At 52.0% G+C, this 16,540-nt stretch overlaps 1 protein-coding gene across 5 annotated transcripts in view; it reads right to left on the bottom strand.

Moving 5' to 3' along the window:
* Positions 1 to 16,540, bottom strand: part of DENND1A (DENN domain containing 1A) — a 492,893-nt gene that overhangs the window by 13,604 nt on the left and 462,749 nt on the right. For 3 of the 5 annotated variants that reach the window (XM_045563071.1, XM_045563077.1, XM_045563074.1), the window contains 2 exons: positions 13,820 to 13,876; positions 7,332 to 7,420 (listed from right to left, as the gene is read on the bottom strand). In XM_045563071.1, coding sequence (XP_045419027.1) covers positions 7,332 to 7,420; positions 13,820 to 13,876 — 146 coding nt within the window. The remainder of the gene's footprint in view (positions 1 to 7,331; positions 7,421 to 13,819; positions 13,877 to 16,540) is intronic. The other 2 variants (XM_045563073.1, XM_045563072.1) reach the window with 1 other exon arrangement.

The following is a 16,540-nucleotide window of genomic DNA, read 5'->3' as shown; positions in this document are numbered from 1 at the left end:
GAGCAGGTCACTCCGCTGCTAAGCCTTGGCTCCCTCGTGGCTGAATGGGGCTAATAATGCCCTGGCTGCAAAGACATTTTGGGGAGCAGGGAGGTTAACCAAGATGACACGTGTGAAATTGCTGGGCATGCAACAGGCCCTTGAGAAATGGCGACATGGAATCTGGAAGAAGCAGGGGTCTCTGTGGGGACAACAAAGCCTTTCAGAGGTGACTGGAGTCAGTGCTGTCCTGAGGATGGGGCCCCTTCTCCTAAAGCATCCTAAAGGCTTGATTTTCCAGATGGAATTAACTCCCCCTATGGTGACAGCTCCCGGAAAAGTTCTTGTGCCTTGTGGCCAGGCAGAAGTGGCTGGAGACCATCCCTGCACTGCGGCACATCCCAGGGGGCTGCCTGGTAGCTCCTGCTGCTGCAGTCTGGGCTTGGGCTCCATGTCTGGCCTCAGGCTTGGCTTTGTCTCCAGGGCCCAGAACCCACTGGGTATGTGTGTGTACGTGTGCATGTGTGTGTCTATGTGTGTGTGTGTGTGTGTGTGTGTGTGAGAGAGAGAGAGAGAGAGAGAGAGAGAGAGAGAGAGAGAGAAGAGAGAGAGAGAGACGAGAGAGAGAGACAGTCAGGTTAGGAGCCCCTTGGCCTGCTAATTGGGTCTGTGACCTTCTGCTTGGGTGTTTGGACTCCTGGCTGCTCAGGGAGGGGGGTCCTGGCAGGCTGCCAGGGGGTAGAGCCAACAGCTGCCCTTACCCCCTGGGGCCCAGGGCCCAGCTGGCATCTTGGAGACTTGCTTCTGGGGCTGATTGTGGTTCCGGGCTCTTAGAAGGCCAGGGCAGGGGAGGTGCTGGCAGCTTCCTGTTCATGTCTTAATCATACCCAGCACATAGTAGGTGCTCCTTACATGTCTGTGGTTGTTAACTGATACTCCGTATCCCCATCTCCCGGGGGCTGGGCTGTAAACTGCGCCCTGCCTTCGCCGGTTCCTTTGTCCATTCCTTTAGGAAACATCTCTGAGCAGAGGCTGGTCTGGTTTGGGAGTTGGAGAGTCAAAGCTAATGGGCACATGGCTCCAGCCCTGGAGGAGCTCAGGGACTACTGGTGTGTTTGTGTTTGTGTGTGTGTGTGTGTGTGTGAGAGAGAGAGAGAGAGAGAGAGAGAGAACTGCAGCACGGTAGGGCATTGCCATGTCAGGGGAAGCCCAGCAGACTGTGGCCGTGGGAAGGAGGAATGGGTGGTTCACAGGGGAGTATTGCATCTGGGGTGTCAGAGTGCAGAGGCCTGGGCAGCCCCTGCAGGCCCTTCCCAGACCATGTTCCTGGGGATGTGAACAGACACCATGCTAAGGAAAGAAGACAAGGAGTCTCAGGGCGTGTAGCTGGGAGGCCAGGATGCCGACCAGGGATGTTGCATGCCAAGGCCTTGCCCATGTACCAGGCCGCCATCCAGATTATGGGCCCACACCCGCAGGACAGCTTTGGGGCTGTGAGGAAGGAAAGGGCTCCACTCTGTTGTGATCCACAGCCAGGAGAATGGACTGTGGAGGCTGTGCCGAGCCCAGATACTGAGGAGGGTGAGGCACGTTAGACATGCAAAAGCAGCACATCATCTTCTGCCAGAGCATGTGTGCAACTGGCACAAAGAGAGACTATTATAAAGTGTTCCCAGACCTGGGCTTTGGGCAGGGTTCTCACTAAATGCTTCTGGCAGCTTCTTCTGATCTTATTTTAATCTTCTGGGGCCTTGGTGCTGGGGTCACGCAGTGCAATTCAGAGGATCAGACACTCCAGTTCCTAAGCAGCACGGCTGGCCATTTGGTGTACACGCTGCCTATCCAGCTCGCACAACCTGCAGAAGGATTTCTAATGCCAGCCACACGTTCCTCTGGGTGCCCCAGACCCAGATTTCTGGGGGATGCAGTTCTGGTGGGAGTATAAGGTGGTACAATTCTTTTAGAAAGTTATTTAGCGATATGGAGCAGAAATCTGCCTATATAACTGGTTAAGGGTATAGGCTTTTGCTATTATAGAGACATGTTTGAAGCTCAGCTCTGCTACTAAGTAGCTGTGTGACCAAGGGCAGTAACAAGCTCTTGGAGTCTCGGCTACTTCCATAAAATAGAGCTCATAATAGCTACCTCTGGATATTTCTTATGAGGATAAAATGAAATGGTGCATGTAAAGTGCTTAGTACATAGTTCTCAGTTAATGGTAGTTGTTAATAATTCCATTTCTTATAATGATATAAAATAAGCTAAAGCTTAGAGAACAAGGATATTTACCCTGGCATTTTTCATATTAACGAAAACCTGGAAACAATCTAAAGATCTAATATGAGGGGCATGGTTAGGTAGTCTACAAATCGGTATGCAGTGGGATCTTCTGTAGTCACGGAATAATAGGGGTTACAGAGACACATGGAACAAGTCCATATAATGGGATATTGCAAGGAGTTGCAGCTCTGAAAAACAGATATAGGAAAAAGATGGTACAGAAATCCATAGAAATGCTAACAAGTAGTTGAATTATAGTGGGATTCAGAATGACCTTGTCTCTTTTCCCTAACTTCCAGATTGTCTATAAAGCTATTGGGTTACTTTTACAAACAAACCAACAAACAAACAAACAAACAAAAAATTACTTGAAAAGAGCAGAGCAGATTTTGCATGGATCTGGCCAGAGAGGCAGCAGGGCAACATTCAACCCTGGTGGCTGAATCTGCACCAATCTTACTCAGCACAGTGAAACTTCAAATAACCAGGATGCAGCCCGGCAAGACCCTCACGTGACTGGAAGGTGTCTGACTCGTCCATTAGGAGACAAAGTGTGGTTGAGAGAGCTCTGCTCTGCAGCTGGTCAGGACAGTGGCCCTCTCAGATCCACCACCGACTGCAAGCCCCTTAACCATTAGGAGTCAGAAGACAGCCCTATGTCTGGGTTGTGAAGATTAAGCAGGGGATGAGGCAGGAGGGGAGGCCATGTGCTCTGCTAGCTTAGGATGCTCCTGCATCTCCTGTGGCCCTTCCCAGACCACGTTCCTGGGGATGTGAACGGGCATCATGCTAAGGAAAGAAGACAAGGAGTCTCAGGGCGTGTAGCTGGGAGGCCAGGATGCCGACTCAGGCCTGTTGCATACCAAAGCCCTGCCCATGTACCAGGCCACCATCCAAATTATGGGTCCACACCCGCAGGACAGCTTTGGGGCTGTGAGGAAGGAAAGGGCTCCACTCTGTTGTGATCCACAGCCAGGAGCAATGGACTGCGGAGGCTGTGCCGAGCCCAATGCTGAGGAGGGTGAGGCATGTTGGACATGCAAAAGCAGCACATCATCTTCTGCCAGAGCATGTGTGCAAATGGCCCATGCAACTGGCAGATGCATATAACGATCTCCCTCCATACTTTCAGCAACTCTGTGAGGGCTGCTGCCCTGGGCCCTAGGGCAGCTTCCCAGTAGGGAATGAATGACGGGCTGCCTGGCAAGAGAAGTCCCTGGGGTCAGCGTGGTCACCCCTACTTTGGCCTTAGTGCGGTCCTGAGGGGGCTGGCAACACTGATCACAGCAGTGCCTTTCAGAGCTTGTTATTGGCTCTTGTTGCCATTCAAGTTAGGTGGGACACTCCCTGGCAAGCCAAAAGGAAAGTAATTGGGGGCCTGGCTGGAAACCCCCGGGGCCGCCTTTAATAGGTGGGAGCTGTGAACCTCACTGTGTCCATAGCAGCAGCCACTGTCCTCATAATCAGGTTCTTAGCAAAAAGCCTGGATGTCAGAGAAGAAAGGACCAGGCTTCTGTCATTAGACAGCCAATCCTACCATTTTCTGGCCCTGAGACCTTGGTCAGGTTATTGAAAGTCTCTCTCTGAGCCTCAGTTTCTCCATCTGTTAAATGGGAAAGCCACCACCTACCTTTCACAATCTTAAGGGCTGTACAGTAAATGTCACTTTTCTTTCCTTCCCCAAGAAGAAACACTCAGGCACAGTAGACACTGCTTCTTTGGTGGTGAGAGGACTGAGTAAATCCAGTTCCCAACTCCAGCCTCCAAGGAACCAGAGAGGAAGGGTGGTGTGCTGGGCAAGTCCTCTTAGGACATGGCGCTATCTATCTGGGCAAAACTAGACTACAAATGAATGCCCATGGGCCCTGCCCCAAGGAGAGCAGCAGAGTGTGATGGAGAGAATGAAATTGAGCAGAATTCTGAATCCTGGCCCTGCCACTTTCTAGCTGGATGACCTTGGGTGACACCAGTCAGATACATGTCCTGAGCGTGAGTGCCCACTCTGGAGGGAAACCACGCTGGCCCAGACGTCACAGGGGCCCAGCTGCACTTCTTGCTGACTAGCCTCTGACCCAGCGCCTCTCTTGCTGGATCCTCCTACCCCTAACTCTACCCTAAGGAAGCCCCTGGCATTCCACCAGCTTTGCTCTGAATAATAATAGAAGTAGCTAACATTTTTTGAAGAGAAATGTTAACTACTAACCAATGAATGTTACCTGAAAAACAAGAGTTTTCAGTTTTCCCCAGAAACCTTTCTGAAGTGTTTTTCCAGTTGCCAACAGATGGTTTTAAGGGGCTAGGAAACCTACCCTTGATTCAGGAAGAAAATCTGACAAAGGAAAATTTCATTCTGGGACAACGCAAGTCAACAAAAGAGTCGGCATGGAAACTCCCTTGTAAGGCCTCCTCTTAAAAATCCTGTGTAGCTTGCACCTAGTAGGTTTTCAAAGATACCTGCTGAATGAACGAATGCACGAATGGACAGGTGGAGCATCGGATGGATGGACGTCAGCTGGAAAGGAAGAAACGAACTTCAACGATTCACTGGCCAGAGAGCTGATGGCCAACGCTTCTGGGCCTTGATGAATCCCAGGGTGCTTGGCTGTTGCAGCAGACAAACTTATTCTTAATCAGCTCCATCTTGCTGTCCACAAAGTTAGTTATTTATTGTGCTATTGGCAGTGAGAGTTGGGGCAAGAAGTCAGGAGGACTGACTCTCTCCCTTCAACTTCAAAGATCCTGCATCTCTTTCTGCCGCCCAAATCCTCAAGTTTCTGAAGCACTTTGATATTCCCAGTGGAGACAAAGATCTGTGATTCAAGAAAACCCAGGCCAGATTAAAGGGCCAGGCACGGAGCCCGTGTGCCCAAGACAGAACCACCTCCAACAAAAGCCCATTAGGCTCTGGCTCCTGCCCACCGGCTTGTCTTCTTGCGTCCCGAAACACAATGCCGACAGATTGGCGGAGCCCGTCTCTTCCCCCCCAGAACAATATTTTATGAGGAGTCTGTTTTATTAAAATATTTTCCGCTGGATGCTTCCTGTGTTTCAAGAAGTTGGTTTTGCCAGCTGGAGCTGATGACAGTTGAGAAAAACACATCCAAGAGCTGTTGTGACATGGCATTTGGAAGTGGAGGAGCACCATGGGGGGTGGGGAGGAGGCATGGGGGGGAGATGCAGGAAAACACCCGGCTTGCACCAGAAATGCCACCGGCATTATGGAAGAACAGCCTCCCTCCTCCTCGTTAACAAAATGTGAAAAGAAACCCTTGGAATGACGTCCCGAAACGTACCTCTCTGTCTCCTCGGGGCCCGAGCCCCTGTGATGTGTGGTCACAGCAAACCTCTCATTTGTTTCCTATCACTGTTAGTTTGCCAACCCACCAAACTAGCCCCCATGCTCCCACTGGTTCATCTCAACCCCAAATTTCCAGAACAGAAATCTCAAACAGGGCATATTGAAAAACAGAAACAAAACCAACAAAAAACCCCAAAACAAAACCTAAAAGCGATATTGGAACAGTTCAGGTGAGAACCAAGAAAATAGGACACTGACCCTTTGGCACAGTAGAGAGTCGCCCCCATCGCTGGGTTTGGAAAGCAACATCGTCAGTAAATGTGACTGGGGAGGCCCACCTCTAATCGGGAATTTGGTCACAAAATGGATAATGCTTTTCTGCAGAATGCGGAGTGTTGTTGGTCTGGGGTGTTTTTGTGCAATGCAAGGATACTCTGAGTATCTTACCTCTCGGTATCTACAGGCCCATCACCCTGTATCCCAGCACAGAGTCTGAAAGGTTTAGCTTAATTTTACAACCTTTGGGGTCTGAGGCCATGCAGCACTCTCTCCACAAGGGGGCAATCATCATCCACGCCAGCCGCGGCCTGGACAGCCCTCTGTTCCCACCATCCTATTGTGCAGAGCGAAAGTTAAACCTGCCCCCAACTTCAAGGAGTCCTCTCCTCCAAACTGCTCAGAGCCAAGCATCCACGGTGCACACGCACGCAATCCCAGAGCTTCCTGGACACAGGCTGAGGGCTGTCCGGGTAGGCTGGTTCCGTGATGACACGGTGGGCTTAGCAGTACCCGTGCTGGAAAGCAGAGAATTGTGGGACAGCCAAAGTATACCTCAACTGGGCTTAGGCCACAGCTTGACATTTCAGAATTGTTTCTTCCCTTTGGCTCAAATTCTGGCCAGGACCTGCCATCTCCCATAACATCTTTCCCTGAGAAAGTTTCTGAAAGCCAGACACGAGGGTTCCCCTTTCTACCAAAAGGATTTCAGGGTCAATTTTTCTGATTTCCCCAACAACTCTAGACCAAGAGGAATTCATGCACTTTCTCAAGGCATCGCAGGAAGCCAACGTGTAGCTGCTGAGCTGCCGGGACAGAGACCAGGGGGCCGAAGGGAAGCAGGGCCGCCTTCCTCAGCCGCTCTAGAGCCGCGCTGTCCGCGGCTGTCAGCCTCACCCCATGCAGGTGGCTCCCCCTCTGGCCACCACTCGTCTGCCTGCCTGGCTCACTCACCTCCTCTACCCAACAGCTCCTCAGCAAACGACTCTAAGCTCGCCCCGTGGGCACAACACCTAGTACCTGTCCCACAGGAGCTTTGTGGGAAGTAGGTAAGAAAAACCACAGTGACATAAATGCTATGGCGCGGGTGGGCAAAGGGTCCTGGTGGGGGTGAGGCAGTGGATAAGGACAGCCTTGTGTATAAATCTGCACCACAGAGACCTTGGGCACTACCAGGCCTAGGATTAGACAGCTGGCCTCCCTGACCAGGTTCCTAACCCTCACCTGCTGACTCGACATCCTCGGCGGAAGAGACCTGGGACCTTCTTCTGAACCCACCTGAGTACCCTTTGGGCCTCACCACTCAAAACGCAGCCCAAGTGTTCCCTACCCTCTGGGGCCTCCCGCTGGGGTGACAACCGCAACTTGCAGAAGAGCAAGCCCTGCTCCCCAAAACACCTGCTTGGCGCCCCAGGGAAGCCTCTCAAAGGCCAGGACTGCACACTCGGCACCGCTGGGTTCTGGCGGACAGAAAGGAGAGGAGCAATGGGGTACTCACTGCTCGGGGCTCGAGATAGACGTCCGCCGGCCTTCCACTGTGATGTTGCTCTTCGGTCTCTTCACAACGTGTGGACGGGGCGGGCGCACCTAGGAGGGGAGAGGGGGAAATCACCAAGAAGGAGTGAGTTGGACAAGCCATACACGAACATTCTGGAGATTAGGATAAGCGGCTGCAAAAGACACACTGAGGGATTTTCAGTGGAAAAATCACAGAAACATCACCATTCAATTTGCGGCAGATAGATACCCTAACTGGAATTCTGTGGCCTACTCCAATCAGAAAGGTCCTCCTGAAGAGCTCGGTTTTCTCATCTGAAAGACGGTAGGGGGGCCTCCTGGCAGGCCCGCGGCGAGGGTCCAGTGAGATGATGTGGGTACAGGAACCAGAACAAAGAGGCCCTTATCGATGACAGATTCCCTCTTGCCTTTCTCTGGAACCCAGAAGCCAGTTTTGTAGAACAAAAAGGTTTCACTTGGACCTGTTTTTAGGGTACACATGCTTAGTCTGCTGTTTGTACAACTGAATTATAGGACGCTTATTTTCTTCTCTAAATACGAGAGGCACTAGAGAGTGCCAATACCGGTCACTGTTCTGCTTCCCAGGGCGTCCCCGTGCCAGTCCTCCCAGCAGGGCCCCGCCGGGATGCTGCACACCTTGGGTGGCTATGCTCACGGGGCAGACCTGGCTCGAGGGTCGGCGGTGTGCGTGTGAGGAAGCGAATAGCTTCCTAATCCCACAGCTGGTGCTGCAGTGACAAGATGTGTTTTTCTGACCTGCCACCTCTGAAAGCCAAGACGAGGGCCCGCAGAAAAAGACACCCCCTGCCCCACCAGAGCCCGTGATGGGCATTAGGCTGAGAATTTCTAGGTGCCCTTAGAAGGATACTCATTTGGTCCAATCGACATTCCATGGCTTTAAATTTGGCGCGGTCATCTTTGCATATTTCCAATGCCTGAGAAGCACAGGTTGTGACTGAGCTAAGCTAAGAAAGTCTATGTCTGAATTTCATTGCCAAGAAAAATGACTGGGCATCCCGGCGCAGGTTGTGAACGTTTCTCTGCAGACAAGGTGCCACAATTGCTTAGTTCTGAGGACAAGACGGGGAAGGAGAGCAGGCGCACGCTCCATTTCCTGCCTGCCCATTTCCCTGAACATCCCTGCTCCCACCCTCGGCAATTGTGGGCGACACGGCACAATGGCTTAGGAACACAGATTACAGAAGCTGGCTGCATAAAAGACAAGTCTTTATAGAGTCTCGTCAAGCACTCAGGTCTGCACACGTCTGATCTAACCAAAGTTTTCCTGTGGAGTGGCCAGTCTGATCTCAGCCTTGTTTGGCGAAGCAGAGATGTGGCAAAAGCCAAACGCCTTCCAACAAACTTGCCGTCGTCTTCTGTGGGGCTACCGTGAAGACTCAGCCACCAGAGGCAGGGAAGCCCCAGCATGGGGCCTGGTACACAGTGAGGGCTCAAATGCTCATCCTGCTTCTCTGTGACCTGGGTGTCCCCTCCTTACGAACAACAAAAGGAAGATGAGGGGGACACAGTGTCTGAATTAGAAGATGAGTTTTAGGATTCTCTGATCCTTGCCTAGCATCTGCATAGGGCCTGCTATATAGCGGTCACTTGGCAAGATTTTTAGAGTCCAATGGATGTTGCTGCTTGGAGTCTAAGGAGCGCTTAATGATGTTGCTGCTATTATCATTGTTCTTAGAACTGTGCCTGCCACACAGCAAGTATCCAGTCAACATTTGCTGAATAAACGAACGGATATATCCCCCACTCATTTTCACTCTGGTTTCCCCAGCCAGGGCCGACTCCTCTGGAGCCAGTGAACAGGTCATCTGGCCAGAATGGTCCCCGACTTCTCACACAAGGCAGCAGTGCGGCTGGGGTGAAGGGGCAGCTCTGCCCCTGCCCTGCGGGGCCCTGGGGCAGGGCTTTCGGGAAAGGTCAGACTGGAAGGTCTGTCAGCTCGTCCTTGCACGGGGCTGCTCCTTGCTACAATAAAGGCGGGTTAAGAATGTGAACTTGTGGCTGAAATGGGGGGATTAAGTTTGTGGCAACTTCAACTGAACTTGCACCATGGTGAAACATGGGGAAAAAGAACAACAGAGCTAATTAGACGAGCTGAGCTGTCAGAGTGCCGCTGAATGGCTCAGCGCCAACAAACAAAAGGAATGGGTTGGCAATCAGTAGGATCGATGGAGGAGACTGCTTCATTAGGGATGATAAAACAGACAGAGCAGGGGGGGAGGGGCGGGCCGCGGAGCCCGTGCGGGTGGGGGAGGGGGAGAAAGACACAGCACACCCGGATGGTCAGTCCCCGGCATGGTTACAGACACGCCAGAGTCACACACACACACCTGACTGCCGGGGACAAAGCCAGCACGGAAGTGTACTCACACACACGACAACCATCCAGAGACACACCGAGGCCTTGAGACTCCAGTGTACACACAGCTCACAAGCCCGCACTCACAGGGGCATGCACAAGAGGTAAAGGCACATGCGTGAAACACACACACACACACGCGGCGGCAGATCACAACCAGGCACAGACACACACAGACAAAACGGTTTAATTAAGCCTGAAGCACGAGACGCCGCCGCCAACTCCCGTCATATTTCGGCGATGACATCCGTCTTTCTGGGGTGCTTGGGAAGGGTGGGGGCTGGGGAGTGAAGGAAAAACCACAGGCGCACACCACAGGGACTGGCCCCACCGGTGTTAGGATCCCGGCAGCACCGGGGGAGAAAGTGCTAAACAGGGATTTCCAGCGCCGTTCAAGGGGACTGGAGGGGAAGTTGGGAAGCCAGCCAATTCCCCACTGGATTTAAAACCTGAGAAATCTAAGTCGGCAGGGTTAAATGTGTATTGAATACAAAAGCACCGGGTACATTTGATTTTAATGGTGAGCAAGAAATAATAAATACAGAGCTTACAAAGCGCTTCCCATGCAGGCTGACCGCAGCCTGCCTCCCCCAGCAAGCCCCAGCCCAGTCCCCGTAGTCCACGAGACACTGGCACGATTTTCTTCTGCTCTTTCTTTTTTCTTCTTTTTAAAAAGAAAACCCAAATTCTCTGGTAACATCTGAACTCCAGCCACAGGTGCCAGGCTACAAAGCTCCTTCCAGAAAGGCTGAATGGCGACTGCCTCAGGCCCCCACTACCCCGGGGCCGATGGCTACACTTCTGCCTGGAACGTTTATGGCTAAGAGACCCGGCAGAGCCCAGCTGGAGGCCGGTGGCTCCTGACATGGGAGCTTGTCAGGCTGCCTGCTCGAGGCCCTTGAGAGTGTCCACACCCTGTGTCTCCCAGGTTCCCACCCAGTGTGTAGCCGTGTCTGCTGGAAACACTTGCATAAATGTACATGGAATGAATGGTCCCTAGGGCCCTGGGGACTGCAGGGCCCAGAAAGCACAAACTTTCTAGGGCTCCCAAATTGTTCTCTTAGGGGTCCCGCTTAGCAGAAATTCAGGGGTGTATGTGACCACCTCACGCCAGAGACAGTGCTAGGCACTATACATATATGACCTCATTATGACCACCACGTGGGTATTGCTAAACCCATTTAACAGATGATAAACTAAGTCTCAGAGAAGGTAAGAATCTTACCTAAGGTCACACAGCCAGGAAATGGCCAAGCTGTGATTCAAACCACGGCAGGCCTCTCTGACTTCCAAGCCCAGGAGGGCTGGTCCTCCAGGGACCCTGCCTCTTCAGCAGGGGGGTGCAGCCCCAAATGCCAGGCTAGTCACTTCCTACACCAGCCCAGTGGCAGAGGCAGCTGCCACTCAGGCTTTTCTCGTGGCAACATCTGCCTCCCCAAGTCCTCAGTTGCCAGTGGATACGGCTGGGCACGCCCTACCCAATCAGCACGAGTCTCACACCAGTGAGACTACATAAGGCCCTCCGTAGCTGTCTCCAATGCTTGGCTTTTTCCAAGGGAGCAATCCTGCCCCTGCATCCTGCTTTCCAAGAGATTCCCTGCCTGCTGTGGATCCCAGGCGTCTAAGGGGAATTCTGAGAGCTACCTACTGGCTGACTTTGGCTTAAGGGGAGGCTGTTTGGTAGAGAACAAGGAGAGACAGAGGAGAGGGGCAGGCCTGAGCTCAAAGGCCAGCTTGGCCTCTTACTGTCTCTGTGGTCTTGGCTACAAACTGGGGAAACAGCATCTGCCTCCTCTGGGCTGGACAAATGAGACAGTAGGTATACGAGTGCCTAACACAGACCCCGGCACATTATAAGTTGCTCAATAAATGTCAATTCTCTCCACCTCTGTAGCTCTGCCAGGACCTAACACTGCCCTAGAGATTCCACAGAAAGCCCAGCCAGCTGCGGAATAATTTTTTTCTCAACTGAAAGGTCTGCTCCAGTACTTTAGATAGGTTGAACATCTCTACTCCAAAAATCCAAAATCTGAAATGCTCTGAAATCTGAAACTTTTTGAATGCCAACTTGATGCACAAAGGAAGTGCTCATTGAAGCATTTTGGGTTTGATCTTATTCAATCAAGTAAGTATTAATATAATGCAGATATTCCAAAATCTTTTTTAAAAAACCCTGAAATCTGAAACACTTATGGTTCCAAGTATTTTGGATAAGATACTGAACCTGTAATAAGTTCATCTCTATGTCCACAAACGTGGAGGGTGCAGGAGCTTGGAATGCTGGGAAGACTATAGCTTCTAGAGCCTGGTGGTCCTATTTGCTGATGAGGAACGTGGGTTAAGTTACTAAGCATCAGTTTTCTCATCTCTAAGATGGGTGGTGACAATGTCTATTTCACAGAGCTGCTGTGAGGCTCAACTGGGATGAGGCACCTAAAATTATTTCGCTGATTATAAAAATCCTAGGCAAATGATGGTTATTAAGCAACAGGGCCATTCCTTAGAAATTGTAAGATGTAAAAGCCTCTTAAAAACAACTGCTCCTGTGTGCCAGGCACTGTGCTAGGTGCTCTACAAATGCCATCCATGTTCGTTCTCACAAAAAGCCTCTATGAATGAGGGTACAGTGCAGAGAAATGAGGCTCAGAGAGCTTCAGTACTTGCCCAAAGTCACACAGCTTCAGCATTCACGCCTTGCTCTGTAGACTTTCCAAATCCATGTTGCTAATGACTGTGCTGAAACATTCACTAACTCACATGAGGCTCAACCAAGAAGGGGCCTCCTGCATTCCAAAGTGTTTTCTTTTTGCTGTTTGTGTCTTCCTTCCAATGATAGTGAGCGGAAACATTCCAGCCCCTTGCTAGCTATGCGGACTGTGGTTTGGGCTAACCACTGTTTGTCAGGGGTATGGAATGGACCTGTCATCACACGTGGCTGGAACTGTAGACTCATGACTGTCCTAGGTAAAGCCATTTAAATCCCCCCAGCCTCCACTCCAGCCCACTAACTTCCACGTATGGTGGGGAAGGGAAGGAAAACAGTGCACAAACAGCCAATATCCTACCCAATCAACGCTAGGTGCGTGCACCAAGGATTCAAAACAGACACACGGTCCAGCCTGGTCGCCTGCATGCCTGGGCCTCCATGCCTTCACAAGAAGGGTTTGGACATGTGCACTGCAGAGGCTGGGAGGGGTAGGGACACCAGTCTGTGGGGTATCTGATCGTAGCTGACCCCCTCTGCTCGGCCTCAGAGTGGAAGCTGCTTTGAATAACAGATGGAAAAAATTTTCTCTTGGTAAATAGCCCTCACCAAAAGGTCCTGGCAGGTTTCCCACTGTAAAGGCACCTGCTAAAGTTATTATGCCTCAGCACTGCCAAAGTCTGCACTTACAAGGGAAAACGACTTTGCTGATGCTTAACGTGGGCCCCACACCTAATATTTTTCCGTGGCATTTCTCTTTTAAAAAACATGGATGGATCTCTCTCCCCTACCCACACCATCCCCAGGTGTTGGGGGGTTTATTGCAGTGCGTCCTGCGTTTCCATCCTTACTGGGCACTCTACAGGGGAAGGTGGGTGTCCACGTGCACCCTGGCAGGGCAGCAGTACCTGTCTCCATCTGAGCCGGCTCCATATTCTCTGGGTGTAGCCTCAGCCCTTGGGAAGGTACATCAAATGCATTTCCAAACCAAGATCTGGCGGGAATGAGACCCCTGCTGCCAACTTCTGCTTCCTTTAAAGCATCAAGAGCAAGCGTTTGGAGCAAGGCTTTAAAGCTCGTTGGCTAGAAATACGGCTCACCCTATGAGATTTGCTCAAACGAGGCACACACGGCACACGCAGCACACAGTGGACCCCGGCTACCTACGGCTCTGACCTGCACGTCGCCGGACTTATTCAGAAAAAAGAGAGAGAAGCCCAGAAAATGCAAGTTCAGGTTCATGCCACGCAGACAGGGAAGCTGCAAAACCCAATTCCCGGTTTTCTTTTGCCAGGCAGGAGAGTCCAAACTCCCAAGGTTTAGTCAGGCTGAGGGCGAACGGCTCAGGCAGTGTTAGGCGGGGAGGGCAGAACCACCGGCTACTCACGGGCCTCGAGCGCTGTATCTTGGGAGGCGGCGGTCGGGTGGGACGGAGTCTCTGTGGCTGCATTAAAGCGGAAACTTAAAACATCAGTCACACTGAGATGGCTCAATGCCTTTCCACACACGGCCCAGAGGACACACCCAGCCACTCAAGCCAGAGGACGGCCACCCCGGATGCCTCCCACTCCCGCACACCTGCTGTCCATCTCCTGAGACCGTCCCCTCTGCTGATTCCTTAGTTCCAGTCCTGTCTCTAGCCTGGATTACTGCAGTCATGTCCCAACAGGGCCCCAGCTCTGATCTCCTCTGCCATGCTCCACACAGGACAAGGGGGACCGTCTCAAATGTAGTATGGCCATGCCACAGCCAGTGTCCAGATCTCTGATGCCTCCTGCTGTCCTTGGGGGCCAGCTTGAGGCCCAGGGCTGGCATTCCAAATCCTCCAAGACCTGGACCCTGCCATGCCCCACACAGACCTTTCCCAGCCTTCACCTGTGTCCACCCTGGGCAGAGCCTCAAGTGGGCTTCACGCTGTTTCCTGCCTGCCCCCTGGATGGAATGACCTGCCTGTGCCCGACCGGCCTGGCAAACGTGTGCTTGTTCTTCAAAAGGTCGCCAGGTCAGCTGCTGCCCCAGCACTCCCCCTGCCCTGTGCTTCCTGCTCAAGCACCTCACCCTCTCACCCCCATGAGACACTTTAAATGTCTGTTTCCTGGAGGGATTCAGCCCTGTGCCTGCAGAAGGTTGTGTAGGTTTGGGGAAAAAATATCTGTTCAATAAATGTCTGATGAACAAATAAAATTTGTACAAAACGCTTGGCTTTTGAAATCAGGATTTGAATCAAAACCAACAGAGCACAGACTTCTCGGCCCTACCCTCAAACCCTTTATCTTGAAAAGCCCGGCTTTGTGGTTTGCACAGCCTGCCCGGCGAGACGCCCTGCACAGGCGTGGGACTGGGTAGCACGGCGAGGACAGTGAAGGTCCACAGGAGACCCAGACCACGGACCACAGCAAACCCTGGGAGGCTCCCAGCTGGCTCCTGCCCATCCCGCCACTCAGTTCTGGAAGATACATCACTACCCGACAAAGTCTAGACCCGCCCTGGACAATACAGAAGCCAATGGCCACATGCCGTGAGTCCACACTCAGATGAGGGGTAAGTGTAAAATACACACTGGATTTCAGAGGCTCAGTATGAGAAAATGTAAAATGCCTTGTACTAATTTTTATATCGATTATGTGTGGAAACAGTGACATTTTGGCTATTAGGTTAAATATATTGTTAAAATCAGTTTCATCTGTTTGTTTACATTTAGAATTGCATGTGAGATCCGTGCGTGTGGCTCCCAGCGCACTCTTCTCGGACAGTGCTGACGCAGGGATTCATTCGGTGGGGGTGACTCTTCAGATCTCCAACCTGCCTTAGAACTTTCCCGGAGCCTCCTGACTATTCCTGGAGGGTAGGGCCCATGTCCTGGTCATCCCTGGATCCCTGGTGCCCAGCATAGGGCCTGTCAAAGTGGCTGGAGGGGAACATTGGCCCACGGACTCGCTGGTGGCACATCGAGGGCACGTCTGGATGGAAATACACGGTGGCTTTCCAGGTCCTACGCCATTGGCTGGGAGTGAGGGCCAATCCATGCTTGGTGCCCCTTCTACAGCTGGGGCTACTTGCGGTTGGGGAGGCCACCTGGGGAGGGCGCGGCCACCATGTTTCTTCCCCTTCATGGCTTATAGAAGTGTGTGGGGCAAAAGGGAATGGAGCCCCCACCCCCAATGCACACCATTCATCAGGAGGGAGAAGGTCAGGAAGAGGGGAGCCAACCCCACCACGGTACACAGGCTGCTGCCCTGATTCTCACACCGCCCCCCCCGCCCCCCAATACCCTCTGCTTCTCTCACGCTTGCCCATTCTACTTCTGGGGGACCATCTTCTCCAGCCCCACTGTCCTCGCTGCTTGCCACCTGTGATCTTCCATCCTTGCTGTGAGGCGTGTGGCAGAGAGCTCAGGGGGCAGCCTGTGGGGTCAGATGGTTTCTGATAGAACCCCAGCCCCCAACTCACTCTCGGGGTTGTTCTGGGCTGTGGGTGTAACCATTCTAAGCCTTGCTGTCCTCGTCTGCGAAGTGCAGGTAACAGCACTGTCTACCCGCGAGGGCCGTTAGGAAGATTCAGTGAGACGATGTAGTCGGGTTCTTTGCACAATGTCGCCAATAGACATTAGCAACCATCACCATTAGCAGGTTCCTCTGCCTCCAGCCTCTCCCCCTCCCAATCCATCTTCTACATTTGTTTCCAGAGTGGACTTAAAAAAAAATACACACCCAATCATGCCACTTGCCAACCTAAATCATCTCAGTGAAAGGCCGGCATCTTGCAAGGTGTCTGCTGAGAAGCACCATCCTGGGAGATGCATTGTACGAAGGGAAAAAAGGAGGCTCCCAGCCAGGCGAATCTGAGAAATGCTGTCTACTGCCTTGCTCCTTTTGGGGACTCACAATGCCTGTCAGCACAGCAAAGGCTGCTGAGTCTTGCAATAAGAAAAAAAAAACAAAACACCAAAACCAGGCAAAAACCTATGAACTCTACGTTTTTAAAGGTCCTGACTCCCAAATTTACTTGAACACAGATTCACTTTCCCTCTAGCACCCATTAATATCCCCTGGAAAATGCTGCCCAAAGTGCTAAAGCCCTCCAGTTCTGGGGCCACCATGCACCCTGC

The sequence above is a fragment of the Lemur catta genome, chromosome 10, assembly GCF_020740605.2.
Source record: "Lemur catta isolate mLemCat1 chromosome 10, mLemCat1.pri, whole genome shotgun sequence".
NCBI classification, from domain to species: Eukaryota; Metazoa; Chordata; class Mammalia; order Primates; family Lemuridae; genus Lemur; species Lemur catta.
Note: the sequence above shows the minus strand (reverse complement) of the source record. Positions and strands in the feature narration are given on the sequence as shown.